Source organism: Sinohyriopsis cumingii, chromosome 16 (genome assembly GCF_028554795.1).
Source record: "Sinohyriopsis cumingii isolate HCF-2022 chromosome 16, ASM2855479v2, whole genome shotgun sequence".
NCBI lineage: Eukaryota > Metazoa > Mollusca > Bivalvia > Unionida > Unionidae > Sinohyriopsis > Sinohyriopsis cumingii.
In genome coordinates, this window is record NC_142976.1 from 60637226 (window position 1) to 60660281 (window position 23056).

The 23056-nt window shown below is 34.4% G+C and overlaps 1 protein-coding gene across 1 annotated transcript; it reads right to left on the reverse strand.

Annotated features, from left to right (window-relative positions):
• Positions 1–19229: 19229 nt before the first annotated feature.
• Positions 19230–22312, reverse strand: LOC149780535 (uncharacterized). Its single transcript, XM_089936216.1, has 2 exons — positions 22225–22312; positions 19230–19603 (listed from the first exon to the last, which is right to left on the reverse strand). Exons 1-2 carry the CDS (start codon positions 22286–22288, stop codon positions 19230–19232), a joined length of 438 nt encoding a protein of 145 aa, XP_089792342.1. The 5' UTR covers positions 22289–22312.
• Between the last annotated feature and the right edge of the window lie 744 nt (positions 22313–23056).

The following is a 23056-nucleotide window of genomic DNA, read 5'->3' on the forward strand; positions in this document are numbered from 1 at the left end:
CTGTATCAGACTCAAGCACAAAAGTAAAGGAATTAAAATTAAAATGCAAGATGGAATTAGAGTTAAGAAAGTTGGAACTTCAGAAAGATAAAGTAGAAAAACAAATGCAGTTGAAATTGAAGAAAGAGAAAGACCAAATGTTATTGCAGAAAGAAGAAAAACAATTGCAGTTACAGAAAGAAGAAAAACTAATGTTATTGGAGAAAGAGGAGAGAGAAAAACAGAAACAAATGCAGTTACAAGCGGAGAAAGAGGAGAAAGAGAGACAAATGCAGTTACGGACACAGCAAATGCATTTACAATCGGAGAAAGAGGAGAGAGAGACAGATGCAAATTCAAATGCAAAGAGAGAAGGAAGAGAGGGAATATCAATTTAGAATAAAAGAAAAAGAGCTTGCAAGTGAAATACACGTTCCCACTTCACATACAAATTCAAGTTTTGATGTCACCAAGAATATTAGGTTAGTGTCCCCTTTTAGAGAAAAAGAAATGGACAAATGTTTTCCTCAGTTTGAAAAAAAATTGCTGAAAATTTAAAATGGACAATGGAGCATCGGACTATATTATTACAATGTGTATTTGATGATAAAGTTAGTGATATTTGCAATTCACTGTCAATACAGCAAAGTGCTGACTAAGATCTAGTTAAGGAATGCATGAGTTGGTCTCTGAGCCTTATCGACGAAAAATCAGACACTATAAAAAGGAAGCGGGGCAAACTCTTGTCGAATTTGCAAGAGAAAAAGTGCAGCTATTTGATAGATGGTGCTTAACCAGGACAGTTGATCAAGATTACGAAAATCTCAGACAACCTGTATTAATTGAAGAGTTCAAGAACAGTGTCCATAGAGACATTAAGACTTATCTTGATGAGTATAAGGTTGAAACCTGGGAAATATGCTGCTCTTACTGCTGACGAGTATTTCTTAGCTCATACAGTCTATTTTGTAAGCAAGTCTTCTACTAAGCAGTCTTCTGGTAGAAAAGTATTTCAGCCTAACACAAGCCCTTCTAAATTTCAATCTGGCACAACTTTTAGAAATCAAGCTTCTGATAAGCTTGTTCAAACATCCTTGTCTCTTCCTACGTGTAACTATTGCAAGAAGAATGGACACATTATTTCTGATTGCTACAAATTGAAAAATAAGCATCAGAATCAAGACAGACCTATTCCAAAAGCTCTAATTTCTAAATGGTCATGGCCACGGTCATGTATTGAAAGCAATACATTTGTTGGGTCTAATAAATCCGAGACTGATTTTATTATGGAGAATTTTGAACCATTCATGTTGCAGGGTTCTATATCACTCTTGGATGATTCGGCCAATCCTATCCATGTTAAAATTTTAAGGGACACATGAGCTACTCGGAGTCTTTTATTATCATGTATTTTGCCTTTTTCTGAGAAGTCTTCTTCGAAAGAGAGTGAACTTATTAAAGAAGTAGATTGCGGCTTTGTTAATATATATATATATATATATATATATATATATATATATATATATATATATATATATATATATATATATATATATATATATAAAAAGGTTGTTTGTATTAAAATCACTGATCATCATCCAAACATCTGAAGGGGAATTTGCATTTTAGTTGCATTCAGTTTCAGTTAATTGCATTTGTTTCAATTATTCATTGGAATTTATACAGTACTCATGAATACTTTTAGGACTAATTTTCTATCATGGAATTATGTTAATTCGTTCAAGGACATATTTGATTATGTCATTGTGATACATGAAGGCTATGACACATCAACACTATTCCAGTCTATTAGTACATCAGCATATTTAAGTTTGGAATTTATTCGGAGCACCGCTGAAAATCATAGGAATAATCTATACTTATGGACTTGTCATAGAACTTAAAGGAGTATTTGGGAGTTAATTCAAAATGATGTAAGTTCTTTTTGAAATTTTCTCTTTGTACCTTACGGAAACGAATTATGTGTTTAATGTTTAAAAACTTAATGGTTTTCGCACGTTTCTGTTACTTAATTGAAGTCCATAGAGTCGGACAGATATTGGGGTATTTCTACGAGGAATGTGGTATGATCCTGTTTTATTCCAGACTTCAATGAGTGAATGATTTCTATCGAAGCTACTTCCCAACGAGCTTGATGTAAATTTGGCTGTGCAGCGTTATATTGGAAACAGGTCATCAGGCCTGTCACTTGGTAATCTTAAAAATAAAATTGGTGATTCATTGTTCGATGCTTTTGGTCTCCAAGGCGTCGATGTGAAACGAAACAATTCTGTCGTCCAATTGTCTAAATAACCTTTGCAAAAAAGGCATCTTGTTAATGAAAAAACGAGCCCAACATCCAGTGCTTAACACTTCTTTTTTCTGACCGTCTAAAGAATCGACCAAACACAATCACCTGGTTTTTATTTGTAACTTCTTTTTGAGAACATCTAATGCTACGATTGATTAAAGGCCTTGAATACATGTGTTAAATCGATGCATTTGAAAATATATTGATTTATGTAATACTTCAACATAAGTTCATTTAACATTCTTTCATTACGTTCCACTGCATCAGCGTTTATTTCGGGATTTACAGTGATCGAAACATTTTTTTTTTAATTCTTTGTCAAAAGTTTGTTTTAAAAATTTGGCGCCTCTTTTGCCATCGTCGAGGGTGTTCACCACTTTGTTTATAGACAAGTTTCTTTTAAAGCTCGCACTAACTCGGAATTTGTTTTAGAAGTCCAAAGGAACTACCCAAGTTTATTTTGAATGGATTCGCAACTTCTCGTTCAGTTATTGTGTCGCAAACAGTCGAAGTGGTCCAAATGGTATTTATTGTCTTGTATTCTAGTATTGTACCCTGGCTATCTCCACTGATAGCTAATTAACCGCTCTACCGTGGCTTCATTTGTACGGTATAATTTACTTTTATACCTCTATCATTTCACAGTTAGAAAAAGGTTTGTAGATACCTAATTTTATGACTGAGATTCCAGTTTACCCCACAATCTTATATTTAGGCATTTTGAGAGATATTTTTTGCTTAATATATTTTATGAATGTAGCCAGTTCACCGATGGGTACAAATATGACTTTTTATGCATTTTCAATTCCTGAGGGAATCTTACACATTTATACATTCCATAACCAGTTCCCTGGGGAAATACTACCTTACACTTTTTATTAATATAACAGTTCCATTGGGGAATCTTGCCTCTTGATATATTTATAGTTCCCTATGTGAATTTCGCCACATTCGTTTGTTTATCTGGATGCTTAACTTTTATATGTATTTAGGCACGTCCTTTAAGGAATGATGACTCACGTACACAAATAAACACACGCACGCACATGCACAGCTTTCTCACCCATGTGACAGAAAAATGTAGCTGATTTTCTCTTTTATCTCTTTATCTCAATCAAATTGTCGCAACTGTTTTTTTTTTTTTTTTGGTTTTTTTTTTTTTTGTTGTTGTTGTTTTTTTCAATGCGTATACGTTCTAGAACTACTTATTCAAGGGAAGCAACCCTTGTTGTCGTCTGCAGTTCTTAATGGAGTTGTTTTCAACGCAACAAACACCGATTCTTTAAACCATTTTAAAAACAAAATTGCGAGGAGAGAAACAATCAACTTAAAAAGCAACAACATATATAAAATAAAATAAATATAAAAAATAAAATAAATGGATTATTTAGAGTTTAAAGAGGGACACTAAGACCAGGTAGGACATAAAAAATAAAATAACAAGGCTGACCACGCTACGGTTCGTATCGTTACTAACAACTTACCGATTCTCTCTCTCTCTCTCTCTCTCTCTCAAACCTAAAAAAAAAATCCAACATGCTGCCACCCTGTCATTAAATATGGACTCTTCCAGTAATCGATCAATAAAGAGTCAGTAGGCTTGTCCTATGTACGCTGAAACTATTGTTTGATCTGAAAGGCGAAAAAGGTGACAAAGTTGGGGACGGGGTTGGTGGAAACTTTAATTATAGTACTTGATGAATGCTGCATGTGTTTAATGTACTAAACTATATTGCGAAATGAAGTGTTAATGTAATTTGAAAGAAAAATTTAGATGATAAAAATGCTATGGTTACATTAATTATCTCCCCTCCCAGCATAACCTGAGACTATTTCCGAATGCCGTGCTCACAGGCAGCTCCTCCATAATGATCCAAATCAAGACCTAGCTTTGCTAAAGCCGTTCCTGAATGTATTGATCAAAGGTTATCGAATATTGAACATTTATATGTACGGTAATTATATGTATTCCCCTGGCATGCTTTCAATGTAAATCTGAGAGAGTAAAACAACAATTTAACAGTCCCATTTACACCTACTTCCGGTCGAGTCACAGAGCATAAAGCTGATCAGTCATGTGAAATGCAACAGCTTTATTAACCTAAGCAATCAGGGTTGAGGATTGTAAGCATTGTCAACGGCTTTGACCTGTGTTTATCTTGGGACTGTCATAAAAGCATTTCCACTCAGTAATTTAAAAAGACTTGAAATGATTTGAAACCAATTTATTGTGAACCTTTACATAACGAAAACCTAAGTCTTTATCAATTGTCATCGATTGTGATCTTAGTCTGGTTTGGAACGATTCCATTTAATTGCATCATATGGATGGTACATCCTTATTACGTTGAGAAATTTCTATGGTTTTCTAGTAAGTGCCTTCTTCTTGTTGTTGTTGTTGTTGTTATAGGGCTTAACGCCATTTTTCAGCACAAGATAGGCTATACATGGCGGCCAGTATTAATGGTGGAGGAAGAACCCGGGAAAACCCCGGAAAGAACCACCGACCCACGAGAAGCTACCGGCAAGCTTTCTCACATATCCACATTGGCCGAGAGTAAGTGCCTTGTGCCTAGTAATTGGTAAAACTGGATAAGCCTTACGATAACATATTGAAACATTGTAACATAGAACTCAAACTGAACCATGTCCACTTTTTAAATTCTTAATTCTTGTTAATTCCGGTAACGCTTGTAAACTATGGTTAAACCAACTCTCTTATTTTAGCTATTCCATAAATGAGATATTTTGCTGTTTACGTGGTATTATTTTCACTAATGTTTGGCTCATATGTGATGGCAAAGTAAATATAATCGTTCATATGCATCGGTACAGAAAAATTCAATCCAAGAATCAGCATCGAAGCGAAGCTTGCAGAGTGTCTGATAGAAAATTATGTTGCTGGCGATGGAATTTTAATATTAAACAACGATGCATAAAGAATGATTTTTTTTTTTGTCTCATGATGTTGAACAAAGCAGACTGGTCGAAGACGGAATGACTTATTATCGTTATTTAGTTTTGGATGTTTCCGGCAAAGTAACACAAGTAGGTTATTTAGTGCTGAGGTATTTGTAAAGTGCCTTGCCGAAGGACACACCATCACTGTACACACATTCATTGATCTGATGGTAGGATTAGGACCCGCGCGCTTTCAGTTTCGTGTCCAGCACGCTAACACGTGGCCCACCGCGACTGCCTTCATTAACCGCCTCTTATGACATTTAGGAGAATACACTGGGCCTATTGTACTTGCCTAGTTATGCAGGGAGAATAATATTTAAAATACTGACGGAAACTTAAGCAGCAAAATGTTTATCGAACATTTCCTCACTTTAAGATAGCGCGCAAAATGAAAAAAGTGTTAACAGGTTACAAAATGCAGAGGCGTAGCTATGATATTTTGCGCCCGGGGACGAACTATAAAATTGGCGCCCCAGCCCCCTCCCCGTTTAATCACATTTTTGAATATTACCCTTGTTTACTTATTATAATGTAACGTTGTAAGCCTCATTTTGGCGCCCCTGTACCTTGGTGCCCCGGGGACATATGTACCCCCCTGCCCCCCCCCCAGCTACGCCTCTGTAAAAATGACGTCCATTCGCTCAACACACAAACATAATTAGATATTCTTCTGGCCGCCATATATTGCATATCTTGTGCTGAAAAATGGCGTTAAACCCTATAATAATAATAATAATAATAATAACAACAACAACAACAACAACAACAAGCACATCGCTTGTATAGGAATCTATCGACTTAAGCAAAGCACCTTTTGTGTATAGTAGTGAGTTAACTTACACATGTACCTCGCTCGCACATCAGTTTGGCCACTTCAGGTGGAACGTAAAAACAGATTTCATTTTCGTTGTTCTGTTTTCTCCCTTGCCTAATAACGGAGAGAAGAATGTGAAGCATGTTGAGAGAAGAATGTAAGAAGTAACATACATACTGCATGTGCACAAGAGTATTCCTTCTGATCATGCACGCACGCCAGTAGCTATTTTTGAGAGTGGTTTATGTCCGCCTGATTATCCTACTGAAAGGTCAAAATGACAGGTCATCGTTCTCGTACGTCTTCATCAAGCACTACGTAATGATATCTATTGACTTGATTTTACAGATCATACATCATGACAGAAGATATGAAACAAGAATGAACGTGAATTTTATATAAAAAAGTAGTACAATTTATTTATCCTTTAGTTACAGTTTGACCATATGTAGCAGGCATGAAGATGTAAACTTCAGAAGCATAAATTTTTGTGTCCACTAAACAATACATGTGCGGTAGCATCAGTGAAAAATGGATAAATAGTGTCTATAATGACAACGTATATATTAATTTTCATTGGATAAGTCTTATTCAGAGGCTTTCGATGGATGAGTATACATTTGTGAAAATAATGGTATTTCCTAAAATATGGACCAAATAGCTCTTTAAAACAAAACGAGCATTCAAAACCTACGGATTAAGAAAATATCCCAGGTCACATCTTTTCGTGTAAGAATAAGAACTAAGCTCTAGCCTGTTATAATTAATACACTGAGTGCTTCATCGGGTATGAGGGGGTAAAAATTTGATCAATGCATACCTGATTACTGGAAAAATTATTTTAAAGGATAATACATAATCACGCAACGGAACCAAAAGTCTGTAATCCCTTCAGTGTAAAATAAATGTTGTAAAAATTCATATTGATAAAAGAACTATTAATTTGGCGTTGAACACATCTATGAAGTAACCAATCAGTAAATTATGTATATAGTCATTATATTTATAATTGTATGTATATTTAATTTGTACTTATTACCTTTTTCTCCTTGATTATTGGTTAAGTATAATTTTATTTTGGACTTGACCTTGTCCAAAATCAAGTTCATTGTGTACATGACTAGGGAAGATGATGTTATTTTTATTTTCTAAACAAAAAATATGTATTTAATATTCCTCTAGGATTGTGGGTTAAATATTATGATCATTATTAATGGAAGTAAACATGTTTATTTGGGTCTGAGTCTAATATATTGGAATTCCCCCATGAAGAATCCAATGTACCTCATGTTTTTCATGTTTCCTTATTGTAGTTTTAGTAAAAGATTTTGTATTGTTGACAACTTAAAATATTATAGAAATGACGTTTTGACTCTCATACTGGTTTTGTTTTTGTGCCTCAGCTTTTTATATAATATTGTTTACTTGAGAAATCACTCATCCTTGCATTTAACATCTGAGACAATATCAGTCTTCCTGTGTTCAGCATTTCATTTGGGTGGAAATATTTATTAAAATTATTATTCGCTGGTAATACAAGGTGATATCTATAATATTTTTGGATTGCAGCGTTAATTTGAAATTTTACAGTGATTTCAGGTAACAACATTTTTGGATTAGATTATTGTGATACATCAAAAGACTATTAGCACATCATTAAGATTCAGGCCTTTTGACATCTTACTATGTTAGAGACTACAGGTACATCAGCACATCAAATATTGAAACTTACTTGGAATACCACTGGAATTCAGTAGGAGTTTTGCACATTTGAACTTATGATATATCTTTTATGACTATTTGGAATTTAATTCGCATTACTGTAAGTTCTTTTTAAATTTTCACTTTTTATTGTACGGAAAAACATTATTTGTTGAATTTTGTACAAAACTTGGTGGTTTTCGCTCTTTTATGTTACTTAGTTTAAAAGACCATAGAGTCGTAATAACATAAAACAACTAGTGACCAGATGGATTGTGCCAACTAGTACTGTCGTAAACAATTCGAAACCGTTTTTTACGGCCAGTCTAAAAGACGTTTTTTGCTGTGATTGGTCACTATTAACAGGCTTAGGATGAAATGGACAGGCATGAGTGGATGCATCTCAAATAACACTCAGTCGTAGTGACTGATTGAATTTAATAACTACATATGAATGAACTATACCCTGTATCAGTGACTACATATAAATAAACCATGCTTGTAACAATGACTACATATAAATAAACCATGCTTGTAACAATGACTACATATAAATAAACCATGCTTGTAACAGTGACTACATATAAATAAACCATGCTTGTAACAATGACTACATATAAATAAACCATGCTTGTAACAATGACTACATATAAATAAACCATGCTTGTAACAATGACTACATATAAATGAGCCTTGCTTGTAACAATAACTACATATGAATGAACCATACTTGTAGCAAGAACTAGATATGAATGAACCATACTTGTTATATTAGCCATTTGATGAGTGTTACTTCAAGGTTAATCAGATCGCGAAGTGTTTGTTTTCCAAGGCCGTGTGCAACAAATCGTGTAACTATCTTAAATGTCAGGTACTCCTGGTAACAATATCAATAATAATAATAATAATAATAATAATGAGAAGACGAAGAAGAGCTTTTATTGACCTCACCACATTTGATCTCTTATGCTTTGATAAACGCACACATTATCAGAATAGAAGTTGAAATTCACTTACCTTCCTACCACACTTCCGTTAACACCATTTTTGTCATATGTTTATTACTATGTAGCAACTTGAGTTCTGCTATAAATACTTTTGTATTTTGCTTTAATACTCATACAATAATATACATGAATATCAATATGTCAGTAGCTTTTATCAAGCTGTGATTTATTGCATTTCATTGCTCAGGCAGTCGGATCATCTAAATAAATATTGTTATTTGGTAAATACCCTCGAAATATGCTAAAACTGTTAAATCCTCTCTATTTCCTGCTGTGATATTTTTAAATACTCTTTATGATAGTGTAGGATAAAGTTTGAAAATAAATACTTTGAAACCATATTTCATGCCTACAAGCTAATCAGTTTTTTTGCTGTGATGCTAAAATAAATTTTCATCCAGTAAATTGTGAAAATTTCAGAAAAATAAAAAAATATTTTTTACCAGGTTTTTTTTCTCCATTTCTTTTCCAAAAATGTAATGAAACCTCCTGATGTTCAGCTCAGGTGTCTGGTATGTGGTCAGCAAACAATGAGATAAAGACAATTAACACACAAGTTGTTAAACATAGATGTTGCCCACCGTATGGCTTCGGTCAAGCATTCAATATCCGTTGATGCACTGAAAAGCGTCAATTCACATGTAACAAGAAAAAACGAGCAATCGCGATTAAATTCAAAGAATATGACTTTTAATTTACGTGGATTTTTATATATGTTAGGGACCTAATTAACACAGAGTCACAAATAATTTTATACCTAAAATTGTATCTAACCTCCTTAACAATATTTCAAAATTTCGTGGATGTTCTTTGTGCTCTTCCATCAAATACCTTTTTCAAAAACAAAAGTTTCGTACAACGTTAGGGTTTATTTATCCGTGACCTCTTTGATATGTAATCGTTCGTCTCGGTCATTCAACTTATTTTCAATTCATTAAAACTCTCTATTAAATCGCTCCTTGAGGACGGCAATCTGTAATGAAATCGACACCAACAAGACCGTAGGTATGAAAATCAATTCTTATTCCCAGCACCATCGTTTTGTGTTGAATCTTGCCGCTAATGTACATGGGTTTGTCATAAGAGAATTTCTTCTATGTGTATGTGTCTCGTTGTTTTATTTCGTGTTCTTGTGTATTGCATACCGATATAGGTATGCGTACTGTGTATCTGTGAATGTAAAGAGGATCGATGGGTTTGTTTACTCTTATGACATATTACTGTATATGTGTGCACTCTGCATAACTGTTACTATTGATTCCTATAAGTAAATATGTCTCGGCCTACATAAACTTATTGTCCATTGTATAGCGTATTAAAATATAATATAAATCAGTTACTGCAGATCTAATAGACATTTTGTTTGTCTCATCATACGGACATTTGCATTTATGGATGTTTTGATGTGTATCTGTGTCAGTGTTTATCAGTTCGTATATGTGTCAGTGTTTACCAAAATGGTATGTGAGCGTTTGTCTGAGCCCATTTCTTATCATTCATTCGTGTGTGTGTTTGTGTGTGTGTGTGTGTGTGTGTGTGTGTGTGTGAATTGGATTTTTAACGTAACTTCAGTCATATCACACCCGATTACATTATGCTGACACCAGGCCGACCAAGCCTAACACTAACCTCTTAATGCTGAGCGTCAAGGTAGTACCAGTTCTATAAGTCTTTGGTATGACTCGGGTGGGGTTCGAACCCCCGACCCCCGTATCCAATGTGGATGCTCTAATCACTTCGGCGACCGGAGCGGTCCATTTTTGTGTATATTTGTTAGTGGGTATATTGTATGTGTTTATGCCAATCCATATCACTCAGAAGTGAGAGTATGTGTGTGCGTGCCTTGTCGAAATGTAATGGGACTTGTGTGGATGTGACTGAGTGGGTGTGTGTCTGACTGCACTAAGGTAATGCTAATATGAAATGAAGACAGACAGAACGCTCACAAAAGTAGATATTTGTCAAGCTAATCAGAGAAGCACTGCTCCCAGACTCACCAACTCTATACAAGAGTTGTATATATAAAACATTGCAGAACAATAAGCCATAAATACACCATATCTATATTATAAATAAAGACTTTAATAGTTTTTTTTCTCTATTTTACAAGAAAGATAAACAAAAAGCAACAAAAAAAAAAATAATTATAATACGGAGACCATGACGAATAATTTGTTTCTTTCTTATTTTTTTTGAAAGACCAACCATTTACATAATTATGTTTTTGAAAAAACGGCTCATTGCCAATAATAATAACAATAATAATAATAATAATAATAATAATGTCATGATTAACTAATTGCTTCCTTGCCAGTATTTTCTTTATAACGTAAATATGGTAAAATGAAATACGTTATATTTCATAACTCCAATCAGCCATATTTGTCAGCTACCCTATATTTCTGATATCTGTTAAAAACACGAACATCTTTAGATTCTCGTGCTATTTACAGGGCGTTAAAATAGTTTTTCTTTGTTTATCTCAAATTAAATCTTCTGAGGAAATATTACCATACGATTGGGTGGTGTCTGTATAGCATGGTCGTACGCGTGATCACTCCCGACGGATGCCGACAAATCTTTACAAGGTCTGTTGTACACTATACGAGGCACATTTGAGTCCGCGTTATCAACCTCATCAGAGACTACTACCTCGCAATCACGCCTTAGTTGTCTCGCAGTCATCTGGTTAACACCACAGTGTGTACTGTTGTCTGATAGTTGTGCGGGAAAATGAAAAATCTGCGTAGCAGCCGTAGTCTCCAAGGTCATGTCGTACTCTAGGTTAGAAAACATCTTACAAGGAAAGCTTATGTTGTCTGGACTTTGATAAACTGGTAAGTTTAAATCCTCTTCTCTGCTATTCTTTTGTCTTTTCCGCCATAATAAAGGACGTTTGATTTTTTTCCTGCATTGGAAAGAAGCAATAGCAAAACGTTGCACGTAAGAAAACACTGCAGTGGTGTTTTGAATACCAACTGCAAACATTGCTCAATAGTTTCGTAAATCTGACACCATTTCAATGAAGAGTACTCCACAAACTATACTACCTTGATAATCATTTCAATAAAGAGTAATCCACAAGCTACCCTAACTTGATATTCATTTAAATGAAGAGTACTTCACAAATAACAATACTCTGATAATCACTTAAATGAACAGTAATCTGAAAAAAGTACAGCAACTTGATAATCATTTAAACGAAGAGTACTCCACACACAACAGTACTTTGATAATCATTTCAATTCAGAGTATTTCATAAATTACAGTACCTTGATAATCATTTCAGTTAAGAGTACTTCACAAAAGACACTACCTTGATAATCATTTAAATTAAGAGTACTTCACAAACGACACTTCCTTGATAATCATTTTAATGAAGAGTATTCCACACACTATATATAGTACTTTGATAATCATTGCAATGAAATGTATCCCACAAATTAGAGAACCTTATAATCATTTCAATGAAGAATACTCCACAAATTACAATACCTTGATAATCATTTCACCGAAGAATATTCCACAAATTGCAGACCTTGATAATCATTTCAATAAAGACTATTACAAAAAAGACAGTACCTTGATAATCATTCAGTGAAGAGTATTCCACAAATTACAGTACCTTGATAAGCTTTCAGTAAAGAGTACTCCCCAAACTACAGCACCTAAATAATCATTTCAATGAAGAATATTCCACAAATTACAGCACCTTGATAATCATTTCAATTACGAGTATTCCACAATTACAGTACCTTGATAGTCATTCAGTGAAGAGTACTCCACACATTACAGTACCTTGATAGTCATTCAGTGAAGAGTACTCCACACATTACAGTACCTTGATAGTCATTCAGTGAAGAGTACTCCACACATTACAGTACGTTGATAATCATTTCAATGATGAGTACTCCACACATTACAGTACGTTGATAATCATTCAGTGAAGAGTACTCCACACATTACAGTACGTTGATAATCATTTCAATGATGAGTACTCCACACATTACAGTACGTTGATAATCATTCAGTGAAGAGTACTCCACACATTACAGTACCTTGATAGTCATTCAGTGAAGAGTACTCCACACATTACAGTACCTTGATAGTCATTCAGTGAAGAGTACTCCACACATTACAGTACGTTGATAATCATTTCAATGATGAGTACTCCACACATTACAGTACGTTGATAATCATTCAGTGAAGAGTACTCCACACATTACAGTACGTTGATAATCATTTCAATGATGAGTACTCCACACATTACAGTACGTTGATAATCATTCAGTGAAGAGTACTCCACACATTACAGTACGTTGATAATCATTTCAATGATGAGTACTCCACACATTACAGTACGTTGATAATCATTCAGTGAAGAGTACTCCACACATTACAGTACGTTGATAATCATTTCAATGATGAGTACTCCACACATTACAGTACGTTGATAATCATTCAGTGAAGAGTACTCCACACATTACAGTACGTTGATAATCATTTCAATGATGAGTACTCCACACATTACAGTACGTTGATAGTCATTCAGTGAAGAGTACTCCACACACTACAGTACTTTCATAATCATTTCAGTCATTTACATAGAGGAAATGCTAAGAGCAGGAGTAGAAGGAAAGGTAAAGAATTATCAGATAAAAAGAAGACAGAAATTAAAGACGATCTAATAATTATGACGTTAAACATGTGACAAAAGAGATAAGAAAGTTATGCTGACGATGTTGGTGATAATTATTTTCCCAGACTGACAAATGAAGATGCTGTTGCGTTTGCCATTCTTGTTCATGATAATGGTAATGCGTTTAGTGATAATGTTGATGACAACAACGATAATGATAAGTACTGTGTAATTATTGCTGGGAACAAGGAAAATGTGTATGGTCATGACGGCATAAGTGATGATGATGTCGATGATAATGCTGGATGCAAAATAATCACTTGCACAAACTTACCTGCAGATAAAACAGATAATAGAAATCACAATTAAGATGGCTGCGATCCCCAGTGCAGTTCCAACATAGAGTCCTACTGAAAGGAAAGGACGATACAAAATGCAACTTAAAGAAAGAAAGAAATATTTCTGCAACAGTAATTAGAAGTATTTAAAAGTATTATACTTAGCAAAATATTCGTAATTTTGTTTGTACAAATCTTATAGCTCTAGTTAGTTGGTAGGAATTTTCATAGCGTGCTGTTTCTGTTTTTTATTTACTTTAACCATAAATGTGTATTTTACCAAATAATTGAATGAGGTAGAAATATAAGCATGCTTAACCTAAATGAGGTAGAAATATAAGCATGCTTAACCTAAATGAGGTAGAAATATAAGAATGCTTAACCTAAATGAGGTAGAAATATAAACATGCTTAACCTAAATATGTAACACGATAACAATTTTACTTTGTTTTCCATGTGTACTGCAATTGATTTTGTACATATTTATTGATGGCATTTGTTGTGACAGGCTTTTCCATGGTACGAAAAATCCGCATCGCAAAAGGCACTATTAACACATATTAAATTTGGACTGAAAAATGTTTCTAAAACGAGGTGCAGCTCAAGATTTTTGTGTGATTGATGATGGATTAGCTGTCTATTCACAAACTGTCTTTGGGGTTTTTTATTTTTGGGTTTTTTTTGTGAATGTTATTATTGGGAGATAAGTAAGTATACTCTAATTATTATCACTGGACAGATAAATATAAAACACTATTAACCTTTCCATTCATTCAAAACACTCGCATCTGACCTTGTACGAAAGCCTGCAATATTTAGGCGCAGACTATAAAAGCCATTTTGATTAAATCGGCATGGCCTACTAAGTCAAGGAAGGAACTCCCAGCTAGAGCAAGCCATAAAAAACACGAAAGCCCTTATGACTGATTTGTTTTGCATTAGCAGTGAGAACATGATATTGTTTAACCCTTTAATTCTTTTTCAAGTGTGTTTGTAACACTGAATTATATTTTTAATTATTTTATATATATATATAAAAAAAACTGATTTAGTAGTTTCAGCTGAGTCAATGCCACATTAATCTTATTTTTAGTCACAAGTGTCAAAAAACCGTTGCGTTGCCTATTCAAGAATTTGTATTGTCTTCCTTTCAGTTAGCGTGTAAGTGAAATTCTATTATTAGAAAACATTCCAGCAGGTTAAAGGCCTGATAGACTATTTCTGCAGTGTCTTCCTTGATTTTCACGTGGCAGAATCTCTCCCCATTTTTGATTGTTATATTTTGTTGTTTATAGAAACACATAAAATCCTTGGTTTAAATATAAAATTGAATCTTCAAGGGTTCTAATTTTTGGACCGTACATTTTTGTCAGGTAAAATTGATGCCAAATAATACCTATAGTCAGGTCAGGTGTTCATAAATATGGTTTAAATACTAGGTTGTCAAGTGGATCTTTTGTCTGTTGAAGCCTCCACGAATTAGTCTTATCATCGAATGCTGTATTTGACCTACTGTACTAGATTTGCTAGTGTGAATATCTGAAAAATTCATTGAACTCTTGTTTTCATAAAAGATGTGCGTAAAAGCCAGTGATAACTGACCTCCATTTTTGTTTCGGAGTTGGCATAATACAAATCAATGAGTTGCACTTTCAATACCTCTAACAGAAATATTTATTGGTAAAATCTCAAAGTTTATAATAGGACAGATTCATAGTTTAAAACAATAAGTTACACAACATGCACCTCTGACATATTCATTTTGTCAAAGTTATCTAAACTTTACCTAGTTATGACTATGCTATTACAAGTATCTTATTAAAGCAATCTTCTTATCTTTGCAATGTTAATTACATTTTTTCAATACATGCACCGTATATACTCGCTTATAAGTTGAAACAAAGTTGCAAACAGCAATGATCCTAATTCGTGTAACATAATACGCCTGCAGATTAGGGTCTTGATTGTGTTTTTTTTTTTTACTGATTGCTCCTAAAAAAAAACTGCACAGACCTTGTTCTACCGTTGCATAATGCGACATCAGACCCTGATCCGTGCAGTTTGCAGCTGGATTCAACTTACACGCGAATTAACACGGCGTGAATATCAATGTGATATCATTTTGTTTTGTGATAACATTAAGATTGATAATATATTGTTTACGTATTTGATTTTCCTAGATACAGACTGCTCCGGTGGCCTAAGTGGTTAGGGTGTCCGCCTCGGATGCGGGAGGTCGCGGGTTCGAACCCCGGCTGAGTCATACCAAAGGCTTCTAAAAATGGTATTAACATCAGTCTTGTTTGCTCAGCATTAGGAATTTAGACTTAGGACTGGTCGGCCTGGTGTCCGGATAATGTGATTGGGTTGGATGTGATGCTACATGCCTGCGACATTATATCCCAGTGCTACACATCACTATAACCCGCAACACTGCAGACACTGCGATATGACTGAAAAATTGCTAACGCTTCATTAAAAATCCAAATTACACTACACTACATCATTTATTTAGTTTTCCGTCAATGAAGAACTCTAAATATAATGTATTGATCGTAGGCCAACCAAAAGACCACATTCATGTTTGTGTCTACCGTCTTTGCATTACCACGTGAAACAGGGCAATTTAAAGTAAAGAATGAAACTAGCGTATATAGACTTCTCAGTTCTGGACGGGATGCCCATAAGTCCCAATGACCCAAAGTATACCGCGACTCAGCTTGGGAATGTGGCCACCCAAAAGCAGCTTGGGAATGTGGCCACACAAAAGCAGCTTTGAAATGTGGCCAGCCACACACGGTTTAGACCAGCTCAGTCTGGTACGGCTCGAGTGTGTACAAAAACTGCTTGAAACACGTGCGTACTTCACAAAATGAATATTAAAACGTAAACGAAATGACCGGTCAGTCAGAGAGGCCTTGAGTTCTAACGCACCATTTTTTTATTTATTTTTTTTGTCTTGATCAAAATTGAAAGGCGCGGCAGGGATTTCCCTCGTAGCGGAAAATTCATTTTCGCTCCTTGTGATGGAAAGGAATATTTTTGCCAACTAATAAGTGATATATGGGAAAGAGTCGATCAGAATTTTAAAAAATCTGCATGAAATTAAAGGCTGCAGTTTTCCATTCCAACAAAAAGAAAAAAGAAAAACATCTTCAAATATCCTTTCAGAAGGTTAAATAGCCGGTGCCTAACCACCTCTTCCATTTCATCCGCGGTTAGTCATCATGTCTTGATTTGAGTGGTAATTTATGACATACGTATCTTGACGATATAAGCCCATCTTTACTGGCACGATCCTATGTTTATGAAAATGGTAAGAACGATTCCAGGCTGTACACATTTCTTTTTTCATCAGAATCTGGTTGGAAATCAAATTGGTAACACTGCTTGTGATAAACTTTTGTGCTGGTGAATACCCCATAAATTACCACAACTGCTCAATTATATTTGTAATCAACGGTCTGACATACAAACCAGAAAGTATAGTCGTGAACCGAGGCATTGAAAAAGTGGACTTGAATAAACCATTAAATGGTATTACACGACCGTTATTTTCTTACTCATCAAATTAAATAACAAATTTTATTTTAAGATGGGCGCAAATCAAAGTCCAATAAGACTGCCGTCACTAAACGTACCAAAACCCTTTGATCAGCTTCTTGAAAACAACCCAACATAATTTCACAAAATATGACAGAAAATGACCGCCGTTCCTAAAAAGAAAGGTTGAACACCGAAAAAAGTTTTGTCTCAAAAACTGCACAGTAAATCTGATTTAACTTGATAGAAAGCATTTTTGCATGACGGGCTTTCAATTTTTTTTATAAACGATGCTGACATGGCAACAAATATGGCCGACGTTACTATAAATAGGTAAACATTAAGGCAACTTCTTAAACAAACAATCGCTGGGCAGACTATGACTAGATTTAACAGAAATCATTCAGCTAATACAAGATGATTACCCGAGATCAAATGGGGCCAGCATTACTAAACCTTGCAAAACAGGCGAAGCTCTTCTTCCCTAACACCGCTCAACTAAATTCAAACACTTGTGACAGAAAAAGTAAAGGCTTAAAGGTCATTTAGATTTGTGTAAAATAATATGAAAAATGGCTGCCGTTGCTAAAAACAGGAACAATATTCAAATGATATTTCTTTCGAAAATCGCTGAACTGAACTTGGCAATTTTAATAGAGTAATCCACCGTCAAAGGCTTTCACATGTATAGCAGTGATGCCTATCCACTCTTGAATACGACCTTTGTTACTAAAAATAGAACAGATTAACAACTTAAAAAAGCTCCAGAACATGTTAATAAATGTAACATTAAATATTTTATCTTGCAGGCGTTTATATTTCAACTCAGCTAGAAACAATTATATATAAAGCATACTACTGACTCGGATTTAATGGTCACGTGCTCTTGCATTTGGCCTTAGACAACTGTCACCAAGGCAAGAGATCGCAGAAGCGCACCTAGCACATTATGATTTCGGTGAAAATATTTTACTTTTGATGTTCAATTGCGTTTACAAAAATGAACACTTGACATGTTATCGAAGTTATACAATATAATTTCTTTTCTTCAGAAATAACAATAAATAAAACAGAATTTACCTGACGACGATTCCTTGTCTCTGTTTTCAGCTTTCTTGATGGGCGTTGCCTTGTCAGTTATTTCTCGCATGCTATTGTTAGCTATCGGGCTGAATGCATTGTTACTCCCTGGCGCAAACCGCCTTCCGTAGATAATATCAGGGGCAATGTTTCGATCCAAATTGTCACCTATTGTTGTAAAATTGAGAAGATACATAAACTTAGATTACATGTGGAACTTTCTTTTTAACAGAAAATGTATCCAAGAAAAGTGAAAAAATATAAATGAACCATTCTAAAATATCATATTTGCACACGAGAGTTTCCTCATCGTTCAAAGCATCGAACTGGAAATGTTAGAAATTCAGGGATTCCCCTTCCTCTTCGTGTTATGCATACCAACGACACGTTTCTAAGCAAACTTAATATGAAAAACACAAATATCACCTTGTGATCTCCTTTTTATTATTTGAGTCAGGTTTCAATATGATTTTCTACTCATTTTGAAAAGAATTTTGTTAAAAATATTCTTAAATATCTTAATTTTATTTCTTTGCCTTCTTTATCTAGTTATTTTCCTATATGTAAGTCAATATGAATACTAATGAGATAAAGGACAGTTACAATGAAAATAACAGAGGAATACGCTTTACCAAAGTGCTCTCGAGTTCTGAGCAACCCTCTTCCTAACCCATGCAACCCCCTCATGCCCACCACCGATTAATTATCGCCGCAATACATTTTGAAACGATGTGATACTCTCTCTCTCTCTCTCTGGGACCGATTTTTTGAAGTTTTGTTTCAATCTCTTTCGAACAGAAAATCACAGACAGACACACATATGCACACTTAGACTTTAAAAGTAGCCGCAGTTTTAAATAAGCATTATAAGTAGCAATAAAGGTCGACCAGTAGAAGTAGATGAAGCGGTAGCAGAAGCAGGTGCAGCTGTAGTTGGAGTGGTGGTTGTGTTGTTGGTGGTGCTGGTAACAGTAGTTGTGGATGCGTTAAAACTGGAAATATCACCTATGTAGCAAATGTGGGCCACAACACGACAGCAATCTGTGGTCCATATATACTCGCCATCATAACCAACGTTAGACTTGCAGTTTTCAGTGTGTCGTATTACATTAATCTGATCAACGTTATGGCGGTTCTTCACTGGACATATGACGGTGTGACACGGAGCTGCATCCTCACCGCATGATATATAATAGTCCTGTTGGCACTTCATAGGTTCAGTGCAATCTGAAATGGAAATCACAAAAAGTAGTTATATTTTCCCGGTCTATATGGAAATGTTGTTTTTCTTTTTTGTGTATGTATGGAGTCTCTGCTTGCAGCTAGCTTTCACTGCTTCTGTTTTACTATACATCACCCCACCCAACCGACCCCTCTCCAGAATACTGTTTTGATACGCACAAATACCAAAACATTTATGTGACGTGTTTCCTTGACACATACCATACAAAATACTTATATGTTATAAAGGTGCAAAAGAAATCACGAAAACCATCTTGATTTTAAAGTTTTATATGGATTTTGGGGCGTCCAGTGTCATCACATCCAGATGACCGCCATATCACTTTTTAAAGGAAATAGAATAATTGCAATTTCTCGGTATTGGTTGTGGGTTCGATGATATTACACGGCCAATGAATTGAGCCCTTTGAGTATGACTTTGTATTAGAGTGTACCATAACTGTACTGAGTTAAGGACAGAGTAATCAGCATGTTTACAATTTTATCCCGTGATCAAAATACTTCGAAAAGCATGTCCTGAAAGGTAATTTCGTATAGACATAGCATATTAAACGCAAGACACCACAATTTCAAATTTAAAATATCACGGAACTGATTATATGAAATTTTCATGTTAATTATTGGCATTATTTATTAATTTATTGTTTGTTTGTTTTCTTCATATTGTTATTATATAATTGCTTCTTTACTTGTTTATTTATTTATTGTTATTTTGTAAACTAGCTCTCTTACTATTTATTTATGTTTACTTATTTTAAAAAATTACTACCAGGGCGGTATCTAGTCAAAGACTAATATGCCAATGGTTTTAGGTCTTCATAATTTGTAGGCCCTCATTTGAGCCCCTCATATTTTAAATCCGCGCCTGGTTACCTCTTTTGTATAGGAAAATATGAACTCCTAAGGTTTTACAGAAAAAAATACAAAACACAAAAATATTTCCTATAAAAATGTAGCAACCAGTAAATAAGTCAGATAAGGCCACAGGTGACACCATAACGTTAAATATGGCATAACTGTAATCTCCGAGCTCTGTGGAGTCATTTGTTTACAGTCGGTCACGATTTTATGAAACAAAATACGCATCATAAGTTTACAGACAGCAAAATATGAAGCAAATAAATGTTGGTAGTATAGGAATAGAATCATATCTCTGTATTCATTCCCCAAAATGGTATGAAATTCATTCAAAACTGCTTCAATAGCATGCTCGCCAAGGATAACAAAAGACATATATCTATTTAAATATGTATGTATGCATGTATGTATGTATGTATGTATGTATGTATGTATGTATGTATGTATGTATGCATGCATACCAGGCAACATTTCTTAACAATAACAACAAATAATTGCATTATTCTTTAACGACAGCAAACAAAGCACAGGTAGTAATTCACTAAGGGAGATAACTGGATAGTACATGATAAAATCAAAAGACATGAAGATCACAATAATAAGAGCAAGAAAGGATTACAGTTTCTAATGTCATCAATATTTCCTATCCTTTGGAGATTATTTTCCTTATTTCCTCAGTGACCTTATTTCCTACTCCATTTGCAAACTAAAAGTCAAATTCTAGGTATGAAAAATTAGAAAGAAAATAGAGTACAGAAATAAACAGGGGTGTAAAGGTTTTGTTGTATAACGAAAAGAACCAACCTGAAAATAATTGCAAATGTCTTAGAGGAACTCAAAAGAACACTTTCTGAAGAAAATGATTAGCGTAAATTGACTAGAAGGTCCTGGAGTTATACTTCTGAAAGAGAAATGGGTGAGTCTGTTATCAACTGTTATTCTACATCTCGCTATCAGTGCAGTAAAGAGAGAATGGGGAGGGGGTCAACCATGGTTTTTCATGTAATGATGTATATGTTCAAAAGCAGAATGAAAACGAACAGTTAATTTTTTTACAGTAATCGTGTATTTAAATAACATTTTTACCGATTTGATTTCCTACATTTGATCCAGTTTTGTTTTCTCAATATGTCATCGTCATAAATAACTGGTGTGCGAGTGAATTGTAAACTTGTTCATATGTATTAAAATCATTAAAATAATTGTCTATGAGTGTTTTATTGCATTAGAAATTGTGCTGCTCATTTTTGGAATCGTTATTTTTGAAACATTGTGAATATGATGTCATCTTCACGATTTTGCCATCATCATCATCATCATCATCATCACAATGAAACCTAACGTAGGCGATACTATAAGCAATACTTCAAATTTTCCAAATTTCCTCACATCGTTCCCTTTTCTTGTTTTGATGCTCATATACATGCATATCCTTCAAAATGAAAGAAGTAAATTTCTGCCTTCGTCGGTTATTTTACGTTTCTTTTTTATGCCAACAAAACAAAATCTTCACTCGGTCATTTAATATGCGATGTCCGACATATACAAAACGTATTTATATCTAGCTACACTTTGACTACCAAATCCACGCACTGTGTATGCTTGACTTTTTTCCATTAAGCTGATAATCGAAAAAAACTAAAGACTACACCTTTTGTATGTAATTTGCGGGGCCCAAAAATAATTGTATCTAACTTTTTACATGTCTGTCTGTCTACCTATTAACGTTAATTAACTTATTAACTTACCTGCAAATGACACGATGGTGTAAATTATCAGCCAGTACAATCCAACATTCAGGTTTCCATCCATATTTTTCAAATATACAGCTGTGGCGTGTTGTTAACAATGCTAGGAAGCTTAAGTTTATTGACAGTAGAATTAATCACACTATGACCTCAACGACACTTTGTTGTCATGGCAGGTATCTTGCGTATTACTATATCCTTTGTTTTATGGCCGTTAATCGAAGTATGCCTAGAGGGGATATAAAGACAAAAACTTGTTATTTGCTACCAGAAAAAAAAATACTTTTCCATGTCAGAAATAATGACTCAGTTACTGGTCACCTTGAAGTAGTTAGATAGACGGACACATTTATAAATGGACCAGTAAGCTGAGTCAGACACATCGGGAAAAAATGACAATCAAAGAGACACTAATTTATGGTGAGCCAAATTATTTTACTGTCACCCCAAAATCCAATTGAGGGTCAGTCATCCAATAGAATTGTACAGTCGCCCTAAATAAAGTATTTCAGGCTTATCTTAAATATGATATTTAGGGACACCCTAAATTAATTCCTGACTGAGAAAAATGCAAAACGCGTTTTGGTTCTTTGAAACAACATTACTATAATTAGTATGTAAAATCTGCATTAATGTCATCGTGGTGACGTGCCAGAGCAATCCGTAAGTAATCATTTATTATAGTGATATATATTTACACAGTACATAGCAATAAAACCTACTAATTATTATACTAATAACATCAACTACTGAATAAGCATCAATCTAATGAATTTTTAAGTTACTTTAAACAACAATATAATCAATGACGCGCATTAATACTACCAACCAA

Excerpts from the sequence above, each read along its gene's own strand:
- LOC149780535 (XM_089936216.1), bottom strand. The coding sequence starts at position 22,288 with ATGGATGGAAACCTGAATGTTGGATTGTACTGGCTGATAATTTACACC. Across the intron at positions 19,604-22,224 it reads CACCATCGTGTCATTTGCAG|ATTGCACTGAACCTATGAAG; the intron begins GTAAGTTAATAA and ends TTTCCATTTCAG.